Source organism: Populus trichocarpa, chromosome 8 (assembly GCF_000002775.5).
Source record: "Populus trichocarpa isolate Nisqually-1 chromosome 8, P.trichocarpa_v4.1, whole genome shotgun sequence".
Taxonomy (NCBI): Eukaryota; Viridiplantae; Streptophyta; class Magnoliopsida; order Malpighiales; family Salicaceae; genus Populus; species Populus trichocarpa.
This window is the reverse complement of record NC_037292.2, coordinates 6,594,380-6,621,540: the sequence shown is the minus strand read 5'-3', so window position 1 is coordinate 6,621,540 and position 27,161 is coordinate 6,594,380. Positions and strand designations below refer to the sequence as shown.

Here is a 27,161-nt window from a genome sequence, read left to right as displayed (position 1 = left end):
ATCAGTTTTTTTATAATATATGATTAACTAGAATTAATTATGCATCGGTATTTATTTCAAAATTTTATATAAAAGAAAGTTGAAAGGGAGGTGTTCTACACACCAAATAATAACTCTTTTTCTCTTTTCTTCTCTGTTTTTTCCAAACTCTTTGCTTTTAGAACTCAGTTTTAAGTTTTTCATATACAAATTTTTTGAGCTTGTTTTTTAAGTTCATTCAACTTTGATAAATAGTGCAAGGTAATGACTATTTACATGAAGGAGCAATCAATAAATTTGAAGGACAAATTATATAATCTTTAACAACAATGTAATATATTTGCAGCTCTTTTTACATACTAAGTACTTCAATAAGTATAATAATCAATTTATTTAGATATTGTATTCGCTTACATGCATGTTTAGGCTGATTACTTGTTATAGTAATTTCTAACAATAAGTTTACAAATTAAATAAGTAAAAATACTGTTTTTTCTTTTGTTCATGCAGATCCATATAGTTAAACTAAACATTATCTTTTGCAATTTTTCTAACATTATCTAAGTCAGACACGCAAATTAATTCAGCGCCGAGATGAAGCAATAACAAGAACAATGGCATCTGTATTGCTTGCCAACAACCTAATTTTGCCAAACTGGGAGCCATTCCTTGCCATCTATGAAATCAATGGACATGAAGCTTTTAGCTTCTTCCTCAGTAAGTTGTTTCGACCAAGGGGCGCGGTTCTCAGGATCGGCTCCTGGTCCGTGGCACTTGTATTCTGCCTGGTAAAGATTCCTGTTTCCATTCATGAAGAAGCAGAACACAAGAAATGTCATCAAGCCTCATATTTAAACATGGACGCTTATTCACAAAGCAAATGGAAAATTTCGTACTCTGTTTTGCCAGCATAGCTCCAATTTGTCCAGCCCTTAGGTGCAATGGTCTTAGAAAGATAGGCTTTTGCAAAAACCACCCTGGAATAGGCACCTTTAGCTCTTCCCAAGTACACATTACCAATGCCATAAAACTTCCCTTTGATAAAAACAAACCCACTGTCATCTTCTGTTTCCCTATTATGAGCTGTAATGGACCCAAGAATATCCACCCTCATGTCAGCAATCACAAAGACTTCACAGCTCTGCAGCTCCGCGTTAATTTGAAACAACAAAATCATTATGTTTATAATTTTGATAAAAAAAAAATGAATTACTCATCAATTGATTGCACTCACATGGAAAATGGACCTGCCACGGCCAAAGATGAAGTCAATTGAGCCCTGAATGTAGCAATTGTCATAGTAATGCCTCCCCTTGTAATCAAATAAAGTGTTATGGGTGCTGTAGAACCCACAGTGGTAGAATGCAGCCATGTCCGAACCAACAAATGCCGCCACAGACTGGTTTTGTGATGTAAAAGCCATCCCTGTTGGTGCCTCATTCTGCATTAATAGTGATAGATCCATTGAGGGCTAACAACAAATATTAAAGGAACGCAAAAAGCAAATTCATATGGATAAAATGGCCCCAATACTTGAATTTAAAGGCCATGTACCTTGAAGCTAATACCAAAAGCAACGAAATTGGGGGCTTCGACGGTAAATGTTGCAGATGCCTTGTTATTAGCAGAGCTTTGGGACCAGACAATGACTGTCCTTCCTTTACCATTCCCTCTCATGAATATATACGGCTTATTCTTGGGAACGTGTACCTTTTCTCTGGTAGAAGATTTTTTTGTAAAACCTCAAAGATCATCATCACCTTATACATGGCTCAATCCTTATTTATATTATAACTAACCAACAAAGAGGGGATATTAATTATTTACCTGTAAACTCCTTTCCTGAGATGGATGATAATCCATTGAGAATTGTTTTTAGGAACAGCATTTATGGCCTCTTGGACCGACGTAAAATCTCCATCGCCATTGATATCGACCTTGATTGTCCGATTGGTGCCAATTTTGTGTGTCAACAGAGGAGAGTCTATAACTGTTTGTGCAGTCAAGCCATCAACATGGCCTGAAAGTGATAGGGCAAGGACTAGAATGGTAGCAAAGGAAGCAACATGGGCTGGTTTTAGGGACATAATAGGAGGCAAAGAGAAAATAGCCATGACGTTTAAGGAAAGAGTCGTGTTAACAGGATTTTGTTCAATTCTAAGTCAAGGGCGATGAAAAAATATTTGGAAGTTCATAAAAAGACAGCAAGAAAGGAGATATTTATGATGTTCTTTGGAGGTGAAAGTTAAAATTGGATGTTGTTAATATGCGTTAGCGCGGGAAAGGTTGTTAGGAAACTAACTATAATTTCGGAAGGGCTCTAATTGAAGCCCGAACTTCTGTGGCTCATACGCGATTACTGTTTAATTTTTTTTTCCTTTTCTTTTTATTTTTTGGTAACAGTATAATTGAGACCATATTCATTCGAAGTAATAATTTTAAACCGAAACATCAGCTGCGTCGATGAATAAAGCTGTTTATGTTTATGCTTCTTAGGCTAAATTGGGATGATAATGCAGTTCTCGGTTGCTATTTATAGGTACTGTTAAACAAACTAACAACTTATTGCTATTTATAGTGTTTTTTTTTCTTTTTATAGTAAAAAACCAACCCATTAAAAATAAATATATTGTAACCTAGGAGGTTTTCTTTTCGATTTCTTTTTCTCTTCAAATTTATACAAATCAATTGCGCTAATTATATTTATACATAACTTTAATAAAAAAATTATTTAAAATACCTTTTTTATTATTTTTTTTATGAATTTATTTGCATGTGATCGGGTTTAAAGCCAAATTACTTAGATCCCTTCTCTGATTTAAGTTTTTAATTAGAAATCTCAAACTTAATATACGAAAGTCTCCTTAATTTTTTTATTTTTTTTTATCCAAACTTAAATTGGTTGCCAAATTAAATTATGATCCGAGTAAATTTCATGTTTAATTACTAATTATGTGCATATATGAATTATAGGAATGAGTACCTAACACAGGATCTCAACTTATCCTAGTTGTATTAACTTGCGGGAGGTGCTATTGGCACATCCTTTCTATTGGCACATCCAAACTTTCTATTGGCACGTCGTCTTTCTATTGGCACATCCAACTTAACCAGTTTCACTTTTGAGCTAGCCACAAATTTGACAGTTTCACATATGGTCCACCAAGCAGTTATTCCTGACAGAAGCATCATATGATGTAAGAGATCCTTAGCAGGTAGAAAGAACAATTCGCTGGTGCGTAGGTTGAATTTATATTATTTTTTAATATATTTATTTAAGTTAAAGCTCTTAAACTTGAAATTTTTATACATTTATCATCATTTTATGTTTAATTTTATCAAATAAAATGAAGAAGTTTATTCAAATTTATGATAACTTGATGAATAAAGTTATCATACCGTATCAAAGAATAATTCAATCTCAATCCAAAAGTAGTAACAGACAAGCTTAAGGTAACAGACCTTGCTATATGTAACTGACTTAGTACGTTGTGTATCATGTGAATTATGACCACATCGATTTTACGCTTCCAAGCTCCCATCATGGTAGGGTATGGACCTGGTCAGAAGTTGATGTTGCCTGTCATGTGACTTTACTGGTTGCCTGACCTCATATCCTTCTATTTTCATCAGTCCTGAGAGAAGGTTCAGAGAAAGGAGATTATAACATTGACACTTGCATTTTAGAATGGCCTTAAGTATCATTTACAGTCTCCTCTGATGCAAATTGTGTGATTCAGAATCAATGAACAAGTCATTTCCTCTCTTATGTCCCAGAGGACTGTTGATGGGTTTTGTATCAGGAAGATGCGTTGTTATAGGTGTGATACTGCATATGGCAACAGCCTCTTTTTTGTTCAGTATCTGCTCAGCAAAGGATCCTCCTGCTCTTTATATATTTGGAGATTCACTGGTTGATGCAGGAAACAACTTCTACATTAATACAGCAGCAAAAGCAAATTTTCCTAATGGGATTGATTTTGGGAATCCAATAGGAATTCCATCTGGGCGATTTACAAATGGTAGAATGGTAACTGATATCTTAGGCAAGTATTATTGCTGTTTCTTTCCACTAGTTATTAGCTGTACTTTCCCTTTATTTAATTTATTTTGTTTTGGCAGGAGAAGAAGTGGGGTTGCCTAGTTTAACTCCTCCTTACCTGGCTCCGACAACCACTGGAGATGTGATTCTGAAGGGTGTCAATTATGCTTCTTCAGCATCGGGAATTTTAAATGATACTGAACGGTTCTTCGTAAGCTTTCTGTTCCATTGAAAATAGGTTTCATCTTTAACAAAGTGTGGTTGAAGTTGATCAAATTTTCGAAAACTCTTTCGGGCTGTTTAAGGAAATCAGTTTAGCGAAATCCATCAAAGAATCTCTCCAAAGTCCAAAGCATGTAATTAATGTTTTACAGTGACATAATAGCACTACTCTATTTCATTAATGACAGGGTCATCAAATCCACTTGGACACACAAATCAGCAACTTCGTAAAGACTAGACAAGACATCATCTCAAGAATCGGTTCACAAGCAGCTAAAGAGCAGTTTAAACAGGCTATCTTTTTTGTTTCAATTGGCTCAAATGACATCATATTTAGCCAATGGCAGAATTCATCATCTTGGAATACATTACTTGACACTATAATTTCAAGATTCAAATCACAACTTGTTGTAAGATTTTCCTGTGCTCCCTTATTTTGATAACTTTCATCTTAAGTTTTGCATAACTTTCTTAGAACACGAGATGTAAACTTTGGGTGCAGAGACTCTACAATCTGGATGCCAGAAAGTTTATAGTTACAAATTCTGCTGCTGTTGGATGCATCCCTTTCGTTAGAGATCTACATTCATCTGTAGATAGCTGTGTTGCTGTCATGAATCAGAAAGCACAGTTATTCAATAGCCGATTGAATAGCCTGCTAGCGGAACTCACCAAAAATCTCGAGGCATCAACTTTTATTTGTGCAAATGTTTATGCAATGCTAGATGATATTCTCAATAACTACATGACATCATATGGTATACCGAATGAGTGAATTCCCTTTGCAACAAACATTTTCCGTCGACGTTGGATGATCTTAAATTTTCTGACAGGCAGAACCTCTATTTTTTTACAGACTTTGAAGTTGCAGATTCGGCGTGCTGTCATATTGCTGGAGCTGGACTACATGGGGGTTTAATTCCATGCGGAATTCTATCTCAAGTTTGTCCCGACAGATCCAAGTATGTGTTCTGGGATCCATTCCATCTAACCGAAACTTCTTACGAAATCATAGCGAAACATATGATGGATGGTGACTTGAATTATATTTCACCTATGAACATTAGGCAGCTTCTGAATTATTGAACTGTTTACTGCGATAAGACGGATTTTGAGCTGCTCTGTTTATTTGTCTTCTGGATTCTGTGATGCTATAAAACGAACACGGTATGGTCTATTAATCAAAATATGAATTCGGAAAAAATTCCAGCTGCGCATGATCTTTCTTGTGCAATGGTACAGATACGAACATACAGGCGGGTGCTCCTAAAGCTAGTTAATTAGTTTCATGACTTATCTTTCCTATCTTATGAATACTGTTAGTCATGCATGGACTACATTTTTGTGATCAAAGGACCTTTTTTCTCTGGAGTAACAGTTTTGTCATCAAAGATTCAAGTTCTCTCCTCGCATTAGAAAGAATTTTATGGAAAAGAGATATGTTGCATGTAGTCATAACATGTGCATGTGATGGTAGAAACTGATTGACGTGAATGGATAAAAGGTCTCCAGTGTGTCAATTGCGTTAAATCAAGGGTGTAATTAGAATATTTTATAAATGGAGGACCGACCATAACATAAGAGATAGTTGGAGTGGTGTCTTAGATGTGGTTCCTGGCTTCCTGCCGCGTTTTACATGAGAGAATATTAGGAGTTTAGTAGTATATTGAGTCCCTATACTCTTAACATTTTCTTAAGATAGTCCCTCTATTCTTTTTTTAATTAGTCGTTCCATTTACTCTAGAAAATCTTTTAATGTAATCCCTCCTCCATCCCACTTCCTTCCAATTTATCATTAATTTCTTATAACATGTTAGAAAAATTCGACACCTGTCCAAGTGTATGCCAGACTAAATGTCAAGAATCAATAATAAATTAGATGAAGGCGCCACATTAAAAACCTTCTTAAATAAGTGGACCAACTAAAAGAAACATAAAGTGACCACATTTAAAAAATATAGAACTTTGAGGTTGCTAATATAATAGTCACTGAAAGCTTACATGGTCGTTAACTTCAGAGTCCGTGAGATTAGTCGAGGTACACGTAAGCTATCTCGGACATCCACGTTAAAAAAAAAAAAAACATTGCCCCAAATATACAATTAATCGGAATATTATGGGATAGATTTATATGCATCATCGTTTCACGTTCTATTTTATTGGTTTTGAATTTAGAATGAATTTCATTGAATGAACAAAACCACACGCAGTGCCTGTCAAAAATTAAGCCAAACCCTTCCCTGTTTCTTCTCCAAGGGAACAACTAGGGTTGCCAGATTCAGGATGGACTTTTCCCGGAGGCAAGACTGGAAGTTTCCGACAAACAATTGAACGAAATACCTCACACCATGTGTTAAGTTGTGGACAGTTATTTGTTAGACTTAGAAATAAATGTTACAGTACTTGGTTGGTTCGCAGTTCTGTCACAATCTATAATTCATTCATCTTTTCTACTGCACCAATGAAGAATATTATTGCATGAAGGGAGCTTTAATTTGTAAGCCCACAACCCTAGCCAATGAGCTCATACAAAATTAGATGAAGAAGTTAGCCCAGAATAGTAATTACCACCCCCAACACGCACGCACAATTGGGAGGGTGGGCATATAATCAACCAGCTTAATGAGCTCATACAAATCAATATCAATGGAACTTAAAATCTATTTGCTATTTTTAAGTGACCGCATTAAATTCCTAACACGGGGCAGCTCATAGGTTTGGAATTTGAAGAGGCGTGAAGGTAGTTAGAAAAATCAATACGCTTTGCCTTTTGAGCTAAGCACAGATTCATTCACTGTGCCTCAGTCTCCAATATATTTTGCGTGAAAACTCTTAAGGATTTGCTTCATAGTTTATAATTTATACACACGGGCTCGGTGCTGATTCTGCAGGGCATTCAATGTTATAGTTTACTTATTTTTCTTTCATTTTCAAGAGGGCCATCGCCGTGTATTTCTTAAATCCATTTCAAACTACCATCCATTTTCATATATTTGAAAGTCTTGAGACTTTCCCATGAATTGAATAGCATAAAACCTGGAAGAAAATCAAACGATTTTGGGACTGAAATGGAGCATGTTTTGGCGACATGACTGAGAGCCAAATTGAGTGGCTGGTGATAGTTTCAGTCTTTCATATGAATTGCAAGCTCCTAAGTTTAATGGAGTAGCTTGAAAGAAAGTTAAATGCGAGGGACTGTGTGTAATTTATAAATTTTTATTGAATGGACAGAAGTGAGTCTATGCAATTGCAAATGGGTATCTGTAATTATTGCCACCCTTCCATTTCATTGCGATTTATCCTTTTAGAGAAAGTCTAGGAAAGATAAGGATTAAAGTTCTTTCAAGTATAGGGATATGAGAGCTCCAGCCTAGGCCTTGGCTGATCAGATTGCACATGTTTTGATATTCGAAACAAGAGTGAAGTGTCCCATCTGATAAGATTTATTAGGATGGTTAACGGTTGCGCATCCTGTTTGTCTTTTGATTGAAACCTACTTTTTAGTTTTGATGATTTTGGAAATTAAGACACGAAAATAAAATAAAATAAAATATGACTTTCACATAATTGCTCTCAACCTTTCGAATTAATTGATTTGCCATATAAACAAGTTCCCACAGTTAAATCACATTCAATTCTATTCGATAATGTTCTACCTTGTCCTTGCGTTCTTGAATACCTGTGATCTGCTTTTTGTTGCAAGTTTTTTGAGCTCTAGTATTTAACAGCAACAGGACCCTCAAGAATCAATAGTTACGCATATCTCGTTGTCTTTTCCGTCATGGATATCCTCTTAAATAAACGAGGAAATGCGTGGATAATGTCTCAAGTACTGACAATCTTTGTATTGTCAAGGGTCAGCATTGCAAACAGTACTGTTCCTGCGAATTTTATTCTTGGTGACTCCTTGGTTGATGCTGGAAACAACAACTACATCGTGTCACTGTCTAAAGCTAACTACATCCCAAATGGGATTGATTTTGGAAGGCCAACAGGAAGGTACACCAATGGAAGAACCATTGCTGACATTATAGGCAAGTTCATTTCTCTTATTTCTGATTGATAGCTACTACTGCAGTGCCTAAATAATGACTCAGCCTGATAGTGAAGCAGATAAATGATCTCATTTCCTCATCGTTATATCAAAACTTTGTTTAACTAACAGGTCAGGAATTGGGTTTTGAAGATTTCACTCCTCCTTTCTTGGCTCCTACAACAGTGGGATCTGTGGTTTTGAGGGGTGTCAATTATGCTTCTGGTGGAGGTGGAATTCTTAATTACACTGGAAAGATTTTTGTAAGTTTTCTGTTTGATTCAATCGAATATTTTAATTTTTCAGAATGTATGCATGCTTGAAAGTGAATCACTGAATAGACAAAATCAACTCAGCTTCGAAGTTTTTTGAAAGCTTTTAATTAAGACAGTTAATGCTTCTATAAAAAGTCTCAGAATCGATGAACGAATTTGTACTTCCATAGTTTTTGAATGATTGTTTTTTTTTTTAATCTTTTCAATGTTAAGTGTGGGGTTAGATTTTTTAGAAAACCTCAAACTTGAAAGTGCATTTTAAAAAAAGTTGCTGCACCTCTATTTTAGCCTGGTGAATTCATGTGATAAGCATTCTATGCATAATCTATAGGGTGGTCGGATCAACTTGGATGCGCAGATTGATAACTTCGCAAACACCAGGCAAGGCATAATTGCAAGCATTGGTGCTCCTGCAACTCTGAGTCTGCTTAAAATGTCTCTCTTCGCAGTTGTTATTGGCTCAAACGATTTTATCAACAACTACTTGACACCAGTCGTCTCAGCCGTAGAGCAGAAGGTGGTAGCTCCAGACGTGTTTGTAGATACCATGGTGGCAAGATTCAGATTACAACTCACGGTAAAAAAAGTTCCTTGCAACTATATATGTTTAATTAGACCCTTAATTTTCGATGTATTAGACCAATTCTGGAATCCTATAAATAGCTAGCTCCATACTATTTGCAGAGGCTCTACAATTTGGGTGCTAGAAAGATTCTTGTGGCAAATGTCGGTCCATTTGGGTGTATACCATATCAGAGAGATACAAATCCAGCCGCAGGAGACAACTGTGTTAGTTTTTCCAATCAGATAGCCCAGCTATATAACACAGAGTTAAGAAGCCTTGTCACTGAACTTGGTGCAAATCTGGAGGGATCAAATTTTGTTTACGCAGATGTTTACCGCATTGTCAATGACATCCTGCAAAATTATAGATCATATGGTCTGACATCTCGATCGTTTTTGGATGAGTACGTAGATGGTGTTTGTGTTCTATTCAGAAATAAGATTTGTAATTTTGTTTTGCAGGATTTGAGAACGCAAATGCATCATGCTGCTATGCTGCCGGGCACTTTGGTGGTCTGATACCATGTGGCCCTTCATCAAAAGTTTGCTTCGACAGGTCCAAGTACGTTTTCTGGGATCCATACCATCCTTCTGACGCTGCTAATGTGATCATAGCGAAACGGCTATTAGATGGTGACTCCAATGACATTTCACCGCTGAACATTCGTCGGCTCGCTACAATTTGAATCAAGTCAAATGAGAGCAATTAACCCTCTTCCAGGCAGAAGTAAGTTTACCAAGAAATTGTACTTTTGGACTGTTAAATAATTGTATCGGTTAATAGAAAATATTATTTTATATAGCCATCACAGAAGAGGAAAATAGTTAATTGTTAGAACGGCCTCAAAATTTAGATTCTTCAGCATTCTTCTCTGTTCACTGGGTGAATCAAAAACAAGAAAAGAAGCTATTCATGAGTTTGACTGGATTGACCTGTGACCAAGTTCAAAGCTCATCATAACTTCTTTAAAGGCAACATATATATATATATATATATATATATATATATATAACTTGAGCTCCTATCTTAAATAGCTCACACTTTCCTATGCAATATAATTTCACATCATGTCTTTGTAGCCACTCCTTATCTCTTATTTCTCACAGGCTGAAACAGCAGAGAAATCAATTTTTTTTGCTGCATCTAACTTGATTGCTGACATTAATTAATCCTCTGCCAAGGGCAATTCTGCAAGCCCTTTAATGTGACCTGTAGTTCACGGTAGTAACTGGTGCTCTCTCCCCGAAGAAAAAGACTCAAGAAGAACCATCCATGTAACCATTAACCAACCTGATCAGAGCAGCCGCCTACAGTATGGGAGCAGTATACTAGCGAGTGCTTAGCAGTGAGTAATGACCAGTGAGAGTTTATTTCATGGATGGTATTCTTGATAAATGGAATTGATGCTCAACTTTATGAGCAACCGAGTGGCCACTAGTTGTGATGCATATAGCACAGACAACTATTATTATTTTAAGTTCAAGTCCAAATAATGTGTACAGAAAAAAAATCTGATGAATGTATTAATTTGGATGCACATGATTGATTGAGATCCAATTAAGGAAAGACTCAGTGGTATGTGAAAACTAGCATGAGGATGCCATGAATACAGGGAGGGAGGGGGAGAGAGAGAGAGAGAGAGAGTTTCACTGACACTAGGATGTGTTGTTCTGGGCTGATTATATGCTGGTGTTGCGCTATAATTTCTAGCCCCAAAGATCTGGTTGCATTTTAACCTATCTATTGTGGCAGGAGATGCATGATGGCCATCTAATTGTACACAAGAGAGGCTTTGGTTAAAGATCTGAAAATATCGTACTGAATTGTACAGTCTTTTGCTGGTGTTCCTATCCCAACGAATTCAGGAGGGAAACCTACATCTTCCACCGCTATCCTGAACGAAATTCCAGCTTAAACAGTCACAGGCCTTCTCTAAATCCACCTTTATAGCCATGAATCCCTTCCTCCTGCGTAATTTATGCATAGAATTGATAACCTTCTGAGCCACAATGACATTATCATTAATTCGTCTACTCAGCATGAAACAATTTTGCTGCGGACTAATAATGGAAGGAAGGAGCAACTTCATCTTATTTACCAATGTTTTGGTTGTCAATTTTACAAGTCACATTGCATAAACCAATTTGGCGAGATTGAGCAACATACACTGGCCTCTGTACTTTTGGAATTAGATTAAGAAAAGTCTCATTAACCCGAGAAATATCTTTCTTTCCCCGGAAAACATTTTGAACAATTTCAACAATACCTCCTACCTTCCATTGAGCTTGGAAGAAATGAGCATGGAAGCCATCAGGACCTGCAGCTTTATGAGCACCCATATCAAATAAAGCACTTTGGGCGTCATCATGCACAACTGGACTACTCAAACTGGACATAACAGCATCCGCTGAAGGAAAAGCGCCTCTAATAGGAAAAGAAGGTGGTCGAGCCACCACCTCCTTCGAAAATAAAACCTTATTAAGATTTCATACTGTACGCTGAATACTAGTAGTATTCGAAAGTCGAAACCCCATCTCCCTTATCATTGCGCAGGGATCCAACACGGTTTCTCTTTCCACAAATCACGATGGTGGCATGAAAAAATCTAGAATTCTTATCCCCTAAACAAATCCACTCGACTCTAGATTTTTATAACCAGTGCAATTACTCTTGCCTCCAATAATCTCATAATCTTCCTGCATCTGATTTTCTTTTCTTCTTTTTTTATTAGAAACCTATTAGGAAGAATAGCCAAGGCCTTTTGAATCACTCCCAAAGGGGCCAAAACTAGTAAAACAAAATATTTCAAAAACCTCCGAAATCCATCCTTCAGATATCCTTCCAAACTTTGGTATCGCCGCAGTCAAGGTTGACAACAGTAACTGTGTGTTTGGTATTGTGGTAATTTTTGTGGTTATGATTTGAAAAAAATTGTTTTATAAAAGTTCTTTTAGTTGAGGTTGGTTTGGTATTTATACATGTTTGGTTAAAACGGTGATTGAAATTGAGGTTGAACAAAAAGTAAATTGAGGTTATAAAATAACTAAAAAATATATATATTAATATTGATGGTTTTTAATTTAAGAATTGTAGATTTAACTATTGCTATTACATCATAAAATAAAAATAATACTTATATAAAATTTTTTTATTTTTCCATTAAACCATTTACAATTCCATCACTACAGTTTTCATGGTTTTTTGAGCGTGCAACAAAATCAGGTAAAATATCATCATGAACAAAATTAGGATTACGATCAAATTCTGTAAATGTTACGCCATCATACGATCTTTTTCTAATTTATATAGTGTTATTAAATAATATTAAAGACCACATCAGAAGAGTGCCCTGCAGCGTCCATCAACGCAACAAATAAAGAGCATGGCCAGCATCACACCAGCAGAGTAACAGCAGCAACAAACATCATCAACAGCATGCCATGCAGCGTAAATCAAGCAACAATTAAACAGACTGCCAGCACCACACTAGCAGCACAAATGTGCTGCAACCAAATGAATTCTGTTTAGATCAATTAGTTAAGGGCCCCTCCATCATAAGAGACAAAATAGTTTGTTAAGATTAATTGTATATAAGCAATACTGTACATGACTATTATTAAGTGAGCTGAATGCAAATAAGCTTCTCAAATCCTTCGTGTAAAAGCTCTCTTCATCATTTACCTTCTCCTTCAGTTTGTTACATGGTATCAGAGCTTTAGAGAGCTTTATCCATGGAGACTTCATTGGAAGATCAATCTTCCCCAAACACACCACATAACCCAAACACCAACCATACACAAAATGCTAATCAATATTTGAACCTTCACAGTCACGACAATCCCTTTCGGTTAGATACTGGTGACAATCCAGCATAATTTTGGTCACAGACTTACTCACTGGCGACAACTATGCAACCTGGTCTCGTGCAATGCGAAGAGCTCTTCGTGCCAAGAACAAATTAGCATTCATCACAGGAACTATTAGCCAGCCAACTGATCAAGAAGATCCTCTCTTTGATTTGTTTGAGCGATGTAATGACATGGTGGTTTCATGGCTCCAGAACTCCATCAGCAACTCTATCAGGTCCAGCATAGCATTTGTCGACAGTGCTCGAGACATTTGGCTCGACCTACAGGACAAATTCTCTCATCAAAATGGCCCACGCATTTACCAGCTGCGAAAGAGTTTAGCTAACCTCTCACAAGAAACTGATCCTGTGAGTGTTTACTATGGCAAGCTCAAAACCCTTTGGGATGAAACATTGATCTATGATCCCATACCATCTTGTAGTTGCGGCACCATGAAGACTATATCTGAACGTTATCAACGAGACTGTGTTTTCCAATTTTTGATGGGTTTAAACGACTCCTATTCTCCCATACGAGATCAAATCATGCTGCTTGACCCCATCCCCACCATTACTCGAGTTTTTTCTATCATACAACAGCAAGAACGCCAGCATCAGCTTACCTCTAACTCCACACAACATGATGCTATGGCTTTTGCCATTAGAAAACCCTCCTCCTTCACTACCAAGTTTCCATCCCATTCTAAATACAAAAAGGAAAGAACCTACTGCACTCACTGCAAAATTACTGGACACACACTTGAAACTTGCTTCAAAGTTGGCAATACTGAAGCCCCTATATGTTCACATTGCAACTTCACTGGCCACACAGTAGAAAAATGTTACAAGTTGCATGGCTACCCTCCTGGCCACAAATTATTCACTAAGTCCAGAAGTTCTCATGTTCTTGCAGCACAGTCAATTTCCACTCCTGCTACCAATATTGCAGATATCAGTGACACTCGCATTGGTTTAACTAAGGATCAATACAATCAACTCATGGCTCTGCTTCCACCAGGGACATCTACCACTGCTCAGACCTCATCACGACTTCATACACCTCTCACTTCTCATATCTCTGGTATATCCTACTGTTTAAATGCTCTCACACACACTACATCCTCATCCCATCCTATACCTTGGATCATTGACACAGGCGCAACAGACCATATGGTCTGCTGCCCCTCCTTTTTCACTACCATTGTCTCTACTGCCTCTCATTCTGTTGCATTACCAAATGGAACGCATGTTCCTGCTACACACACTGGCACCATCCAGTTAACTCCCTCTATTTGCCTCACACAAGTTTTGTGTGTTCCTTCTTTTACTTTTAATTTGATCTCTGTCAAAAAGCTGACGACTAATCTTACATGTTCTATCATCTTTCTCTCTAATCTCTGTGTTATTCAGGACCTTTTCTCTTGGACAACGATTGGGAAGGGTGAAGTGAGGAATGGACTCTATCATTTTGTCAACACCAACGTCTCCCCTTCTCTCCTGGCCAATACACTATCTCAGTTTTCTACAAGCTCTGTTGCAGCTTCTGTTTCCCAGCACCACACTACTACCAATTTATGGCACTGTCGTCTAGGACATCCATCCTCCCCTGTTATGTCTTTAATTCTAGACCCTGTAGTCAAGAACAACATCTCAAATATCAGTAAACAACCTTGCTATGTTTGTCCCTTAGCAAAATTTCATCGATTGCCTTTTTCCTATAGCAAGCAGCATGCCTCCCAGCCTTTTGAAATTGTGCATTGCGATCTTTGGGGGCCATGTTCCATGCCTTCCTATGATGGTTTCAAATACTTTCTGACCTTGGTTGATTCTTTCACTCGCAGCACATGGCTTTATCTCCTTCCCACTAAAGCTGACACTAAACATAACATAGAATCCTTTGCCAACTTAGTTGAAAACCAATTCAACTATAGGATTAAAATTTTACGCAGTGATAATGGAGGGGAATTTCACATGAAAGACTTTTTCCATACCAAAGGCATCATTCACCAAACTACTTGTGTCGAAACACCTCAGCAAAATGGGCTTGTAGAGCGCAAACACCAGCACCTCCTTAATGTTGCCCAAGCTTTAAGATTTCAGGCCAATCTCCCTCTCCAATATTGGAGTGATTGTGTCTTAACTGCCACATATCTCATTAATCGCACACCTAGCACCTTGCTTAAAAACAAAACACCATTTGAACTCTTATTTAATAAATCACCCTCTTATGCACATTTGAGAGTATTCGGTTCTCTTTGTTTTGCTTCCACTCTCTCCCGCCAGAGAACAAAATTTGATTCTCGTGGTCGCATTTCTGTTTTTCTTGGATATCCTTTTGGCATAAAAGGCTACAAATTACTTGATCTCCAAACCAATACTATCTTTATATCTAGGGACGTCACCTTCCATGAATCAACTTTCCCATTTCAATCCTTACCTCACCTCTCCAATGATTCATCTGACAACCCAACCTGTGTTTTTACTAAGCCTTTACCTGACACTCTAGATTTTCCTGTCATCCCTTCTCAACCTACACCCAATGATTTAGCTCCTTCTAACATACATGTATCTCTCCACAATATACCCTCACCGGTCATAAACGATTCTGTCATCTCCACAACAGGCCCTTCATCTGAATCTCCATCTTCCACTCCTGCTATTTTGCCTGGTGTCTCTCCTGATGAAGTCCCTCGCAGAACTACCAGGGTCCGAAGAGCACCACAATATCTACATGACTTCCATTGCAACCAGTCCTCACTTACTGTGCCTTCTCAATCATTGTCCAAGTCTGAGACTCCCAACACTGGTAATATCTACTCCTTGGCAAACTTTATTTCTTATAAACACTGTTCTCCATCATTCACTGCCTTTTCTAGTTCCCTCTCCATTCATGCTGATCCTATCACATATAAACAAGCTGTAACACATCCTGGCTGGTGCAAAGCTATGAGTGATGAATTATTTGCCTTGGAACAAAATCACACCTGGATTGTCACTGACCTCCCTCCTGGAAAATCAGCCATTGACTGCAAGTATGTTTACAAGACTAAATTCCTTGCTGATGGAACTATTGAGAGATTGAAAGCCAGACTTGTTGCCAAGGGTTTCACACAGAAGGAAGGTATTGATTACACCGAAACTTTCTCTCCTGTTGCAAAACTTGTTACTGTCAGGGTCTTACTCTCCATTGCAGCAATCAAAGGATGGTGTCTCTTACAATTTGACGTCAACAATGCCTTTCTTCATGGTGACTTGAAAGAAGAAATATATATGTGCAAACCACCTGGTTATTCTGTAGGCGGGGCCAATCAAGTCTGCAAACTTCTCAAAAGTCTATATGGACTCAAGCAAGCCTCACGCCAGTGGTATTCCAAATTTTCTCTTTCTCTCATTGCTTTTGGTTTTACACAATCCAAAGCCGATTATAGCCTTTTTACTAAAGTGGATAACAATTCGTTTACTGCCTTACTGGTTTATGTTGATGATATAATTGTTGCTGGCAATTGTTCCTCTTCCATTGCATCTCTTAAATCCTTCCTACACAAACACTTTAAAATCAAAGAACTTGGCTGCTTACGCTACTTTCTTGGTTTAGAAGTTGCTCGATCATCCAAAGGTATTCATTTATGTCAGAGGAAGTATGCCTTAGACATCTTGGCTGATTCAGGAACCTTGGCCAGCAAACCCCTCAAGCTGCCTCTCGAGCAGAACTTTAAGCTCACCAAAACATCTGGAGCTCCTTTATCAGATCCCAGCTCATATCGTCGTCTTATTGGTCGCCTTTTGTACCTCACGATCACTAGGCCCGATATTTCTTATCCTGTCCAGATCCTCAGTCAATATATGGACACACCTACCAGCATACATCTCGCCACAGCTTATCGTGTTCTTCGATACATTAAATCTGCACCTGGACAAGGTATTTTATTACCTTCTTCCTCACAGATTCAACTCAAAGCATTCTGTGACTCTGATTGGGCTTCCTGCCCTGACACTAGAAGATCAGTCACGGGTTATTGCATATTTCTTGGAGACTCTCTCATTTCTTGGAAATCCAAGAAACAATCTGTTGTCTCCCGCTCATCAGCTGAGGCCGAATACCGCTCTATGGCTTCCACTTGCTCAGAATTAACTTGGCTGCGATATCTCCTTCAGGACCTCTGTCTTTCTCATCCTCAAGCTGCTCAACTTTACTGTGATAATCAAGCTGCTCTTCACATTGCTGCCAATCCAGTCTTTCACGAACGGACAAAGCATATTGAACTGGACTGCCATCTCATTCGTGACAAGATACAAGTCGGCCTCATCACCACTGCTCATGTTGCTTCTCATAGACAGCTTGCAGACATTTTTACAAAAGCTCTTCCTTCTTCTATTCTACACCAGCATCTGTCCAACATGGGAATAGTTAATATCTATTCTCCATCTTGTGGGGGGATATTAGAGACCACATCAGAAGAGTGCCCTGCAACGTCCATCAACGCAACAAATAAAGAGCATGGCCAGCATCACACCAGCAGAGTAACAGCAGCAACAAACATCATCAACAGCATGCCATGCAGCGTGCCATGCAGCGTAAATCAAGCAACAATTAAACAGACTGCCAGCACCACACTAGCAGCACAAATGTGCTGCAACCAAATGAATTCTGTTTAGATCAATTAGTTAAGGGCCCCTCCATCATAAGAGACAAAATAGTTTGTTAAGATTAATTGTATATAAGCAATACTGTACATGACTATTATTAAGTGAGCTGAATGCAAATAAGCTTCTCAAATCCTTCGTGTAAAAGCTCTCTTCATCATTTACCTTCTCCTTCAGTTTGTTACAAATAATATTAAACACTAATTTTTTGAATAAAATACAATTAAAAATAAAAACAAAACTTTTTACTATTCACTTTGGCACATTTTTGTATACAAAGTTTAATTCACTCTCAGTTCACTTTTGTAATGTGAACGTTCACGTTACAAAAGTGAACTGCAGGAAAGTCATGAAAAATACCTCTGAAAAAAATTGGGATCCCGCATGATTATTTTGAACCACCTAATTTTTCCCCTCTGCTCCCAACCACTTCCACACACTCTCTGAATTAAAACTCTGCAAGAACAATATTTTTAGCTTTAAGAAGATAAACAGTGCAGAATACTAGCAAAAATAACAAAAAACAGTAATTTTTAGCTTTAGCAAAACCTGCGCCATTTAACTTTAAAAAAATAAATGGTGCAGAATGCTAGCAAAATTAATAAAAAAACAGTAATTTTTAGTTTTAGCAAAAACTGCGGCGTGAACTCAATTTTTAGTGGACCCATCTCTAAATCAGACGTTAACTTGTTTAGCCAAACCGCTATAAATTATAGTGGCGGCAAAACGCAGCCTCATCTACCAAAAGGAAAAGGAAAGGACATTTACAGTGTGGTTGCGGGTGCTTTTTAAATAGTTTTTCGTGCCGAAATGCATGCCAATGATGTTTTTTTATTTTTTAAAAATCATTTTTGACATCAGCACATCAAAACGATCCAAAAAGTACAAACCGCACTTAATTTTAACAAAAAAAAAAATTCAAATTTGGACGAAACGCAGGTAGAAACACAATACCAAATCTCCTCTTAATTAAGAAGAGAACAACTGATCCTCACCCACCCGTTTCTTTTACTTTTATATTGATTCGCTTGGAAAAATTATACCAGGAATTTTGTTCTTATTGATTTTCTGTTTTTTCTTAATCTAATGTAGAAATGGACAATCATGCTGATGGTTGTATTTTGGACTCTCTCTTTTTAAAGGAAATACGCTTAACATGGTCACCAACAACGATTCTGCTATTGGAGTAAAATGAAAGTTTTGACTCTAAACAGTTTTTTTTTCCAATCATTTATTCTTTAAATTTTAATTTTTTTATTAAATCTTTTCATGTATATTTAATCATTAATAGTGCACTGTTTTTTCAATAAAAACTATGTCCTTAAATAGTAAATTTAATATTTATAGAATGCTCCAATTAATAAATGATATCATTTGAAAATAAAACTAATAAGAACATATTTTTAAAGATAAGATGAATATCAACAGAGGGGTATTTTTAAACTGTTAAATTCTGTTGACAATGTTTAGATTAAAAGGAGAAAGTTAGGCAGAGCCGCAGCGGGTGTATAAATCGTATGATTTAGGAAGCAAATCAATAACGCACAAAACCTTAATTAAAACAGGCAATCGATCAAGGCTACCTGGAAAAAAAAGAGAAAAAAGTAGTTTTGTTCACTTCTCTGACTTGAAAATGGATCAAACCAGAATTGAAAACCTTATCCTGGTCACTCGAGACCAAAACGGCATCGCAACGATCACAATAAACCGTCCCAAATCGCTGAACTCCTTGACGAGGCCTATGATAGTTCGCTTAGCCCGTCAAATCAATGCCTTAGGTAAGGACGACTCAGTTCGGGTCATCATTTTGACGGGATCGGGTCGGGCTTTCTGTTCGGGTGTGGATCTGACTGCCGCGGAGGAGGTGTTTAAAGGGGATGTAAAGGACGTGGAGGCCGACCCGGTTGCCCAAATGGAGCAGTGCAAAAAGCCCATTATTGGAGCTATTAATGGGTTTGCAGTTACCGCCGGGTTTGAAATTGCACTTGCTTGTGATATTTTGATCGCTTCTAAAGGAGCTAAGTTTATGGATACACATTCAAGGTGTGGTGTATTTATATTTGATTAAATTTTTTGTATGCTTATCTTTTAGTTTCACCCTTTGATTAATATGGTTTTGTTATTGGGGTCATGCTTGTGTTTTTTTTTTTTTTTTTTTGTGGCTTGAACGAAAGAGCTAATCGTAGTGTTTATAGTAGTATCTGATTAGCTTGAATGTGCAGTAATTGAATGCTTTTGGGAATGTGAAAGTAGTTACGTTTTCGGTGGAATTTTGTGATTGGATTCAGTATGTGATAATATTCCATGCTTTCTAGGACAAGTTTTTTAGATTTTAGTGCTCGATTTGATTGTTTGAATTGCCTGTGAAGGTTTGGGATATTTCCTTCATGGGGCCTCTCGCAGAAGCTTTCACGCGTTATAGGGGCAAACAGGGCACGGGAAGCATCTCTAACGGCCATGCCAATTTCTGGTGAGCAAGCTGAGAGGTGGGGCTTGGTTAACCATGCTGTGGAAGAAGGTAAAGTGTTGAAGAAAGCCCGAGAAGTTGCAGAGGCCATTATAAAAAATAATCAAGACATGGTGTTGAAATACAAGGCCGTTATAAATGATGGCCTGAAGCTGGACCTGGCTCATGCTCTTTCTCTAGAGAAGGTAGTTTTCCAGAATTTTTTACACACATATATACATATTTCTTTCTCTCAGTTGAGGGATTTTCCAGGATTTTTGTAAGCATATCCTAGTTCTTTCCAGACTCGTTTGCTTTTTGGTTCCTTGTGTTTTACCTAGCGTCGTGTTTCAGCAAACTCACTTTGTCATGGTTTTGCGCGAATGTGCTTTTTTTTAACCGTGATTTACTTTCTATGTTATGACTAACAAATATTTTCTCATGGTTTGTTTCAGGAGAGGGCTCACGCCTACTACAATGGCATGACTAAGGACCAGTTCCAGAAGATGCAGGAATTCATAGCTGGTCGGAGCTCCAAGACACCTTCTTCAAAGTTGTAAATTTCTAAATCTCGGAATTGTTATGATATTGTGAAAACCAACATGTTTCCTCCTTGAAGAAGGGAAATTTGAAATCAATAAAAATTATTTACTCTCCACTCAACACTTAGTAGCAAGTTTTCAACCATTAATATATTTTGGACTTGCTTGTCATTGCAATCTAATTGTATTTTTAAAAAATTTTGAGTTTTTTTTAGTTTTAAAATAATATTTTTTTGTGTGTTTTTTAGATTGTTTTAATATATTAATATCAAAATAGATTTTAAAACATATAAAAATATATATTATTTTAATATATTTCCAAGATAATTTTATTTTTTTTCATCCTGGAGTTGGAGAATATTGCCAGCGTTAAATGCCTTTCAATGTTAAAATTAAAGAATAAAACACGGGATGATTTGACGACTAATAAGATATGTTTCCTTCTTTCATTTCTTAGATATAATTTTTAGAGTCTTTATTTGTAAAATTTTATTATATTTTAAAATGCACACATGAGATGTCTGTGAGATTTATTCAGAAAGATGATTTAGACTCCGTTAATGCGAAAACTGAGTTGTCTTTGAGATCATTCAGAAAGATGATTTAATCTTGGTTGAGGATTTTTTTTTTTTTTTTTTTTGAAAAAGGAATCATTTAATATTAATAAGCTTCATCAGCTAAAATAGAGCAGATAAAGTCTGGAGCATGGCTCCACAGGTCTTGACTTGACCGGTTACAAGAGGAAGATGATGGGGCTACCTTGTTGGCTGATCTATGGACATGAACAGTGCTAAAATTCAAGGCACATCTGATAAGAGATCTGCAATCTTCTATGATGATACCATATTCCGAATAGTCCCTCTGTGCTTGAAATGCTGTCCACGACGAGTTTCGCATCCATCTCAATTATGAAGATTAAGGGGGCTGATTTTCTGAAGAACTCCCTTTGCAGCCAAAGCTTCGGCCAGTGAAGAACGAAAACTTCCCCTTAGCTGCCAACGTCCACACCAAATCACCTGACCATTTTGATCTCTTATGATAAAACCTGCTCCCATAGCGTGGTTTTGGAAGATAGCAGCGTCAACAATGCATTTGATATAACCCTCGATCCTCAGGCTTAGACCACGCCACATCTGTTCTGGGATTGCTTTGACGCGTTTTGAGATGGCAACCATCCATTTGCCACGTCTGCGCCATCTTCCATTGCTCCAGAGCATCCAGCCCCAGGCGAACAATTTGACTACAAGTCGAGTGATCTACGGTACTATAAGCTCTGAAGTAACTCGTGTTATACTCTTAGGAAAAACTCAAATGATCTTCAACCAGAAGTTACTCGTATCATTGGTGGGTAGGTAGAAAATACCTAGACACGCGAGACAATTCTCTATATGAAACTTTGCAAAATAACCCTATAACCTGAAGAGAACGGGTGCTTCCTCATAAACAGGAGCGCATCGACAAAGTTCGGACGACTATTCAACACAGGTCTTCGTAAAATCGTAAGACTGTGTATACAGGCTGGCGCATGCCTAGCATCGAAAGTTCAAGGAAGTTAGTGATCTAAGGACAAGGGAGCCAACAATCGAAGCCCTGGCAATTGTAACTAGCTATAATGGTCCTGAGGTAGCAAAGTTTCTTGTCAGGTAAGTTCCAACCGGCATGACGATTTGGACATAAATTGTTTTAGAGAGAGGTTCGATGAAATAGAAACAAAAAACCAAATAAAACCATGAAATTTAGATTATATAGATCTAAATTTATAATTATTTAGAATTTAAAAAGAAAATAATTAAAGGGAAAGAGTGAGGGATTGCCACCGGGGTAATTTTAACATCCAGCCGCCCAAAAATATGTATTTTTCAGGTAGTTTTTTAATTTGCCCTTGATCTTTGAAGTTTCTTTGGCAAAAAATTAATTAAATTTTTCTCAGAAGTCCAAAACAACAATTTAATCCTGATATACTTGATTTTGTAAAGAAGCAATTTTCTTACATAAGTTGGGCGTTTTTTAACGTTTCCACCCTCAGAGTGAAGGAGGGCTCTCTTTGAATCCTGTGTGAAATCCAATCCTAAAGTATTATAAACAGAATATTGCTCTTTTTTCATAAACCCCACCACATGGTAAGTTACAAGTGACGATCATACAATTGTTTGGTAAGTTCAACAAAATGTCACAATCACATCATTTTGCAAAATATATAAAATAAAATTATTCTATGAACCTTCTGGGAAATTTGGATGTTCCCGAAAATTAAAGCAGACTTGGGTGTTGAGTCCAGTCTTGTATTCTCAAGAGCTTTATTTATATAAATAAACGAGGTGTAGTTTATTAATGGTTCAGGTTCATTTTAAGAAATTATCAGTTCGAGTACTATAAATCTCAAAACCACTAAAGATTTATATAATTATTAATTTCAGAGTCTTGAAGTATTAGTCGAGATATGTGTAAATTAGTCTGAACACTCATGGTTACAAAAAAAAAAAAAAAGCTATGTCTATATAAGACCAGTATTATGCGAATTCAAAATATCTATCGATAGAAGTAAAAGGGGGAGTTGTAAAATTTCCTAGAAACTTGGAAGGAAAGCTTGTATCAGCTTCTTACCAAACACCAACTTAGGGCCCCCCGTTTATTTGCTAGAAAGTAGTTTTTTTTTGGAATGTGAATTCCAGGAAAGTGAATTATTTTCTGATGTTTGGTAGTGTAATGGAAAATAAGTTGGAAAGCACTTTTCAGTGTTTGATTATGTCATGGAAAATAACTTATTAACGTTTTATTTTTCTCAAGTTTATTAAAATAATGAGAAACAAATCTTACAAATTAAAAAGTTAAATGAGTATACAATTGAAAAAAAATATAATTTCATAAATTATCTCAAATAAAATAAATAATAATCAAAATAATAGATATCAAATCTAAAAAAAAAGATAAAGAAATTAAAATAATAATAATTAACATTTCATAAATTATTTCAAATAAAATAAGTAACAATTAAAAGAATGAGGATCAAATTTGATAGATAAAAAATTTCAATAAAAAAATAATAAGGGAAAAGCAAATAACAATTATAAAAATAAATACCAAAGTTAATAAAAATAAATTAAATTTTAAGAGATGAAATTAAAAAATAAATATTCAAAACAAAATATATATAGCAATCAAAAGTTTGAGAATCAAATTTGATATAATCAACAAATAATATGACATTTCTAAATTTTTTACAACTTCCGGAAATTGTTTTCCGCCTAAATTTTCCAGGAAAACACTTTTCTAGAAACCAAGCCAAATTTTTCTTTGACTGAAAATTGTTTTTTGTTAACTAATTTTTTTAATAACAAACAAACACAAAAAAATTTTAAAAATAGTTTTTTAAAACTACTTTTCAAGAAACATCATAGCATTAGTTAATAAATCAAAACTTAATTCAATGATTTTGTTTTTTTTTTTTTATTATGATCCAAGGGCATATAACCCTCACTATATGGCCCGCAAATTCAACTTTCCTTCCGATGATGCTCAAATTACCGAGAAACTCCAAATCACATCATGGACCCACTAATTCCTATCAATAGAAACTACTAGCAGCACAATTAGTTGATTCTATTCTACGAGAGAGACTTCATTCTTAGAACTCCCCAAATTCCAAACAATCAAAAACAAAAGCCTCTCTATTTCTCTACCAAAATGGCTCTCTCTTTACCCTTACCAAAACCCCAGCAACAGCAACAGCAAACCACCACCACCACCACCAATGATGGTGAGATCCAAGAAATCGACATTTTCCATCAATTCGACGTCGTATCTGACTCGTCAGATCACCACTATCTCGTAAACAACATCGACAACGACAGCAGCAGCAGCAGCAGCAAAAAAACCAAAGACGGTGGAGGAGATTCGTTAACAAATATCTCAAGTGGGGTCTACAAGAAGATCATGCAAGAATGGAAAATCCTCGAAAAACACCTCCCTGATTCAATCTACGTTCGTGCGCACGAGAATCGTATCGATCTCTTAAGAGCAGTAATCATAGGAGTCGCAGGTACACCATACCATGATGGACTTTATTTCTTTGACATTGCTTTCCCACCAGATTACCCAGCCCGCCCCCCTCTGGTTTATTACAGATCATTCGGGTTACGAATCAACCCGAATTTATACGCAAATGGGCGGGTGTGTTTAAGTTTACTGAACACTTGGCCCGGTAGAAAAAGTGAGAAATGGAACTCCAGCGAATCCACAGTACTTCAAGTTCTGGTCTCCATCCAAGCCCTTGTTTTGAATGAGAAACCATATTACAACGAACCGGGTAATGGGGTGTTACCGGGTCGGGCCATATGGGAGAAGAAATCAAATGCTTATAGTGAGAATGTTTTTTTCTTGTCTTGCAAGACCATGTTGTTTTTATTACGTAGGCCGCCAAAGAATTTCGAGGGTTTTGTTGCTAGCCATTTTAGAGAGAAGGCAAGTGTTATATTATCAGCTTGTAATGCTTATATTAATGGTCAAACTAGAGTTGGGTATTATAGAAATGATGGGTCATGTTCAAGTGGTAATTCATCAACTGTTGATGTCTCGGATAAATTTAAAGGGCTGATGGGTCAATTATATCCAGAATTGCTTTTGGGTTTCAAGAGAAATGGAGCGTCGTTGGGGAATTTTGTGGAGCCGTCGGTGCAGCCGGTCGAGATGAAAACGAGGTCGTTTAAGGGGAAAGCGGTGATTCAAAGTAAGAAGAGTGGATTTGCAAGGACGGTGTTTGCGAAATTAAAGAGAGTTTTGGGGTTAAAGAAGATGAATAAGAGTGGCAAAAGCGGGGTCAAAAACAAGGGTTTTTGACGGAGGATTCTTGATTTGTTGATTTATCAAGGTACTTTTAGAACTTGTTTTTAGAATCTTTTACGATGATGATCATGACCATTCAATACTGTTATCGCTAATATCAAGTTTTGACTCCTGTACTGTCATGATGATCATTAGCAGCGTAGTAGGAAATATATTGATAGCTTTATATATATATATATATATATATATAGAGAGAGAGAGAGAGAGAGAGAGATTAAAGCTTAAATCTGGTTGTTAGTAAAGGGTATGGTTTGTCGGAAGTTTGTTACGTTGTTGTTTTTTTATTTTTTAGGTGATGAAGTTTGTTTTTTAAGGTATTTGTTTTCTAGAATATATTAAAATAATATTTATTTTTAATATTAGTATATTAAAACAATTTAAACACACTAAAAAAATTAATTTAAAATAAAAATAAAAAAATCAAATTTTGATAAAAATTAAGTTAAATTTCAATTCCAAGCAGTATGATTTTCTATTATGCTGTTAATTTTTTTTTAATTTAACGAGGGTGTCTGGGCCAGCTTGCGTACACCTCGACTAATCTCACAGGCCTATTAATATTATGCTATTATTAGTTAATGTTATCATGGTACTGTGTATAATAATAATAATAATCATTTTCCCTGTCATGATACCATTAACAGTATCACAATGCTCACTTTCATTGTCATTTTTTTATTATCATCTTCTATTTTAATATTATCATCACCGTTACTATTGACTCTATAATATTTGCAGACGTATTTAAATAAAAATCATCTTCATTTTATTATATTTAATTTTACTATACCATCATCACTTGCTGTAAATGTCAATGATTATTAATAAAATAACATTCATTGTTGATTTCTTATCTTTATTACTAGAATTATATTGAATATTATGACCATTATCATCACAACTATCATATTACTATCATAATATATTTTTTATCATCACAACTATCATATTACTATCATAATATATTTTTTTAGATTAACGTGGATGTTCAGGTTAGCTTGCGTGCATCTTAATTAATCTTACGGGTCATGAAATTAACAACCATGTAAACCTCTAGCGGCCCTGAGATTTATGGGACTCGAACTAGCTATATGTAAGAAACAAACTCATAGCCTAATTAGTTGAGTTATATCTCTCATGTTTCATAATATCACAATTTCTTGTTATTATTAGTTTTGTATTTTAACTAAAAATATATTTTTATATTTCTTAAATTAAATATAATTAGTTTAATTTCTTTTCATGTGCCTTTTTTGAAAAATAAACCGTTTCTTAAAAAAATACAAGTAATAATCAATATCTAGGTTCTTAGTTTCACAAAAAATAAAAAAAACAATACCAGATACCTCGTAAGCCATGGGATGTGGAGTTTCCATGAATCTCGAAAATCAAACCCTGGCTTTTTTATGGGTTGAATCAATATGCAACGAAGTCGACTAGTCTCTTTTAGGGAGCTGAACTAGCATGTGACTGGTATTAGAGGATAATTAACATCTGTGGTTGGTGTTCTGCCCAATCACAACCATTAATTTGAGGTTAATCAGACATTGATTTTTCGATCTAGAGGTCGTTATGATCACAGTCCTACAGTTACCATATTGAAGCACGATCACCAGCTATAAAATATTCGACTGATTATGCGGGTCAAGAAAATCCTCGGCAAATTTTGGGCCCAGGACCACAGTCAAAGAGGAAAGTCAATAAAGAGTGTATATTATCTTGAG

At 36.3% G+C, this 27,161-nt stretch overlaps 5 protein-coding genes across 5 annotated transcripts; 4 read left to right on the top strand and 1 right to left on the bottom strand.

Moving 5' to 3' along the window:
- Positions 1-346: 346 nt before the first annotated feature.
- On the bottom strand, positions 347-2,187 carry LOC7485900 (probable pectinesterase 67). Its single transcript, XM_002311345.4, has 5 exons — positions 1,807-2,187; positions 1,534-1,696; positions 1,214-1,420; positions 876-1,120; positions 347-777 (listed from the first exon to the last, which is right to left on the bottom strand). The coding sequence occupies exons 1-5, from the start codon at positions 2,091-2,093 to the stop codon at positions 621-623; spliced, it is 1,059 nt and encodes a 352-aa protein (XP_002311381.2). The 5' UTR covers positions 2,094-2,187; the 3' UTR covers positions 347-620.
- Positions 2,188-3,587: 1,400 nt separating this feature from the next.
- On the top strand, positions 3,588-5,463 carry LOC7485899 (GDSL esterase/lipase At4g16230). The gene is made up of 5 exons (XM_006379644.3): positions 3,588-4,025; positions 4,102-4,232; positions 4,432-4,653; positions 4,746-5,001; positions 5,100-5,463. Exons 1-5 carry the CDS (start codon positions 3,725-3,727, stop codon positions 5,327-5,329), a joined length of 1,140 nt encoding a protein of 379 aa, XP_006379706.2. The 5' UTR covers positions 3,588-3,724; the 3' UTR covers positions 5,330-5,463.
- A 2,438-nt stretch (positions 5,464-7,901) lies between these two features.
- LOC18101475 (GDSL esterase/lipase At4g16230) lies at positions 7,902-10,086 on the top strand. Its single transcript, XM_006379643.3, has 5 exons — positions 7,902-8,277; positions 8,409-8,539; positions 8,883-9,128; positions 9,236-9,491; positions 9,578-10,086. The coding sequence occupies exons 1-5, from the start codon at positions 8,025-8,027 to the stop codon at positions 9,799-9,801; spliced, it is 1,110 nt and encodes a 369-aa protein (XP_006379705.3). The 5' UTR covers positions 7,902-8,024; the 3' UTR covers positions 9,802-10,086.
- A 9,033-nt stretch (positions 10,087-19,119) lies between these two features.
- LOC7485897 (probable enoyl-CoA hydratase 1, peroxisomal) lies at positions 19,120-20,716 on the top strand. The gene is made up of 3 exons (XM_002312290.4): positions 19,120-19,650; positions 19,977-20,259; positions 20,509-20,716. Exons 1-3 carry the CDS (start codon positions 19,241-19,243, stop codon positions 20,611-20,613), a joined length of 798 nt encoding a protein of 265 aa, XP_002312326.1. The 5' UTR covers positions 19,120-19,240; the 3' UTR covers positions 20,614-20,716.
- A 3,381-nt stretch (positions 20,717-24,097) lies between these two features.
- On the top strand, positions 24,098-25,794 carry LOC7485896 (putative ubiquitin-conjugating enzyme E2 38). The gene has a single exon (XM_024606785.2). It carries the CDS (start codon positions 24,280-24,282, stop codon positions 25,429-25,431), a length of 1,152 nt encoding a protein of 383 aa, XP_024462553.2. The 5' UTR covers positions 24,098-24,279; the 3' UTR covers positions 25,432-25,794.
- Positions 25,795-27,161: the final 1,367 nt, after the last annotated feature.

Excerpts from the sequence above, each read along its gene's own strand:
- LOC7485900 (XM_002311345.4), bottom strand. The coding sequence starts at position 2,093 with ATGGCTATTTTCTCTTTGCCTCCTATTATGTCCCTAAAACCAGCCCAT. Across the intron at positions 1,421-1,533 it reads CTTTTGGTATTAGCTTCAAG|AATGAGGCACCAACAGGGAT; the intron begins GTACATGGCCTT and ends CTATTAATGCAG. Across the intron at positions 778-875 it reads AGCTATGCTGGCAAAACAGA|GAATCTTTACCAGGCAGAAT; the intron begins GTACGAAATTTT and ends GAATGGAAACAG.
- LOC7485899 (XM_006379644.3), top strand. The coding sequence starts at position 3,725 with ATGAACAAGTCATTTCCTCTCTTATGTCCCAGAGGACTGTTGATGGGT. Across the intron at positions 4,654-4,745 it reads GATTCAAATCACAACTTGTT|AGACTCTACAATCTGGATGC; the intron begins GTAAGATTTTCC and ends CTTTGGGTGCAG. Across the intron at positions 5,002-5,099 it reads TAACTACATGACATCATATG|ACTTTGAAGTTGCAGATTCG; the intron begins GTATACCGAATG and ends ATTTTTTTACAG.
- LOC18101475 (XM_006379643.3), top strand. The coding sequence starts at position 8,025 with ATGGATATCCTCTTAAATAAACGAGGAAATGCGTGGATAATGTCTCAA. Across the intron at positions 8,540-8,882 it reads ATTACACTGGAAAGATTTTT|GGTGGTCGGATCAACTTGGA; the intron begins GTAAGTTTTCTG and ends CATAATCTATAG. Across the intron at positions 9,129-9,235 it reads GATTCAGATTACAACTCACG|AGGCTCTACAATTTGGGTGC; the intron begins GTAAAAAAAGTT and ends TACTATTTGCAG.
- LOC7485897 (XM_002312290.4), top strand. The coding sequence starts at position 19,241 with ATGGATCAAACCAGAATTGAAAACCTTATCCTGGTCACTCGAGACCAA. Across the intron at positions 19,651-19,976 it reads TTTATGGATACACATTCAAG|GTTTGGGATATTTCCTTCAT; the intron begins GTGTGGTGTATT and ends TTGCCTGTGAAG. Across the intron at positions 20,260-20,508 it reads ATGCTCTTTCTCTAGAGAAG|GAGAGGGCTCACGCCTACTA; the intron begins GTAGTTTTCCAG and ends GGTTTGTTTCAG.
- LOC7485896 (XM_024606785.2), top strand. The coding sequence starts at position 24,280 with ATGGCTCTCTCTTTACCCTTACCAAAACCCCAGCAACAGCAACAGCAA.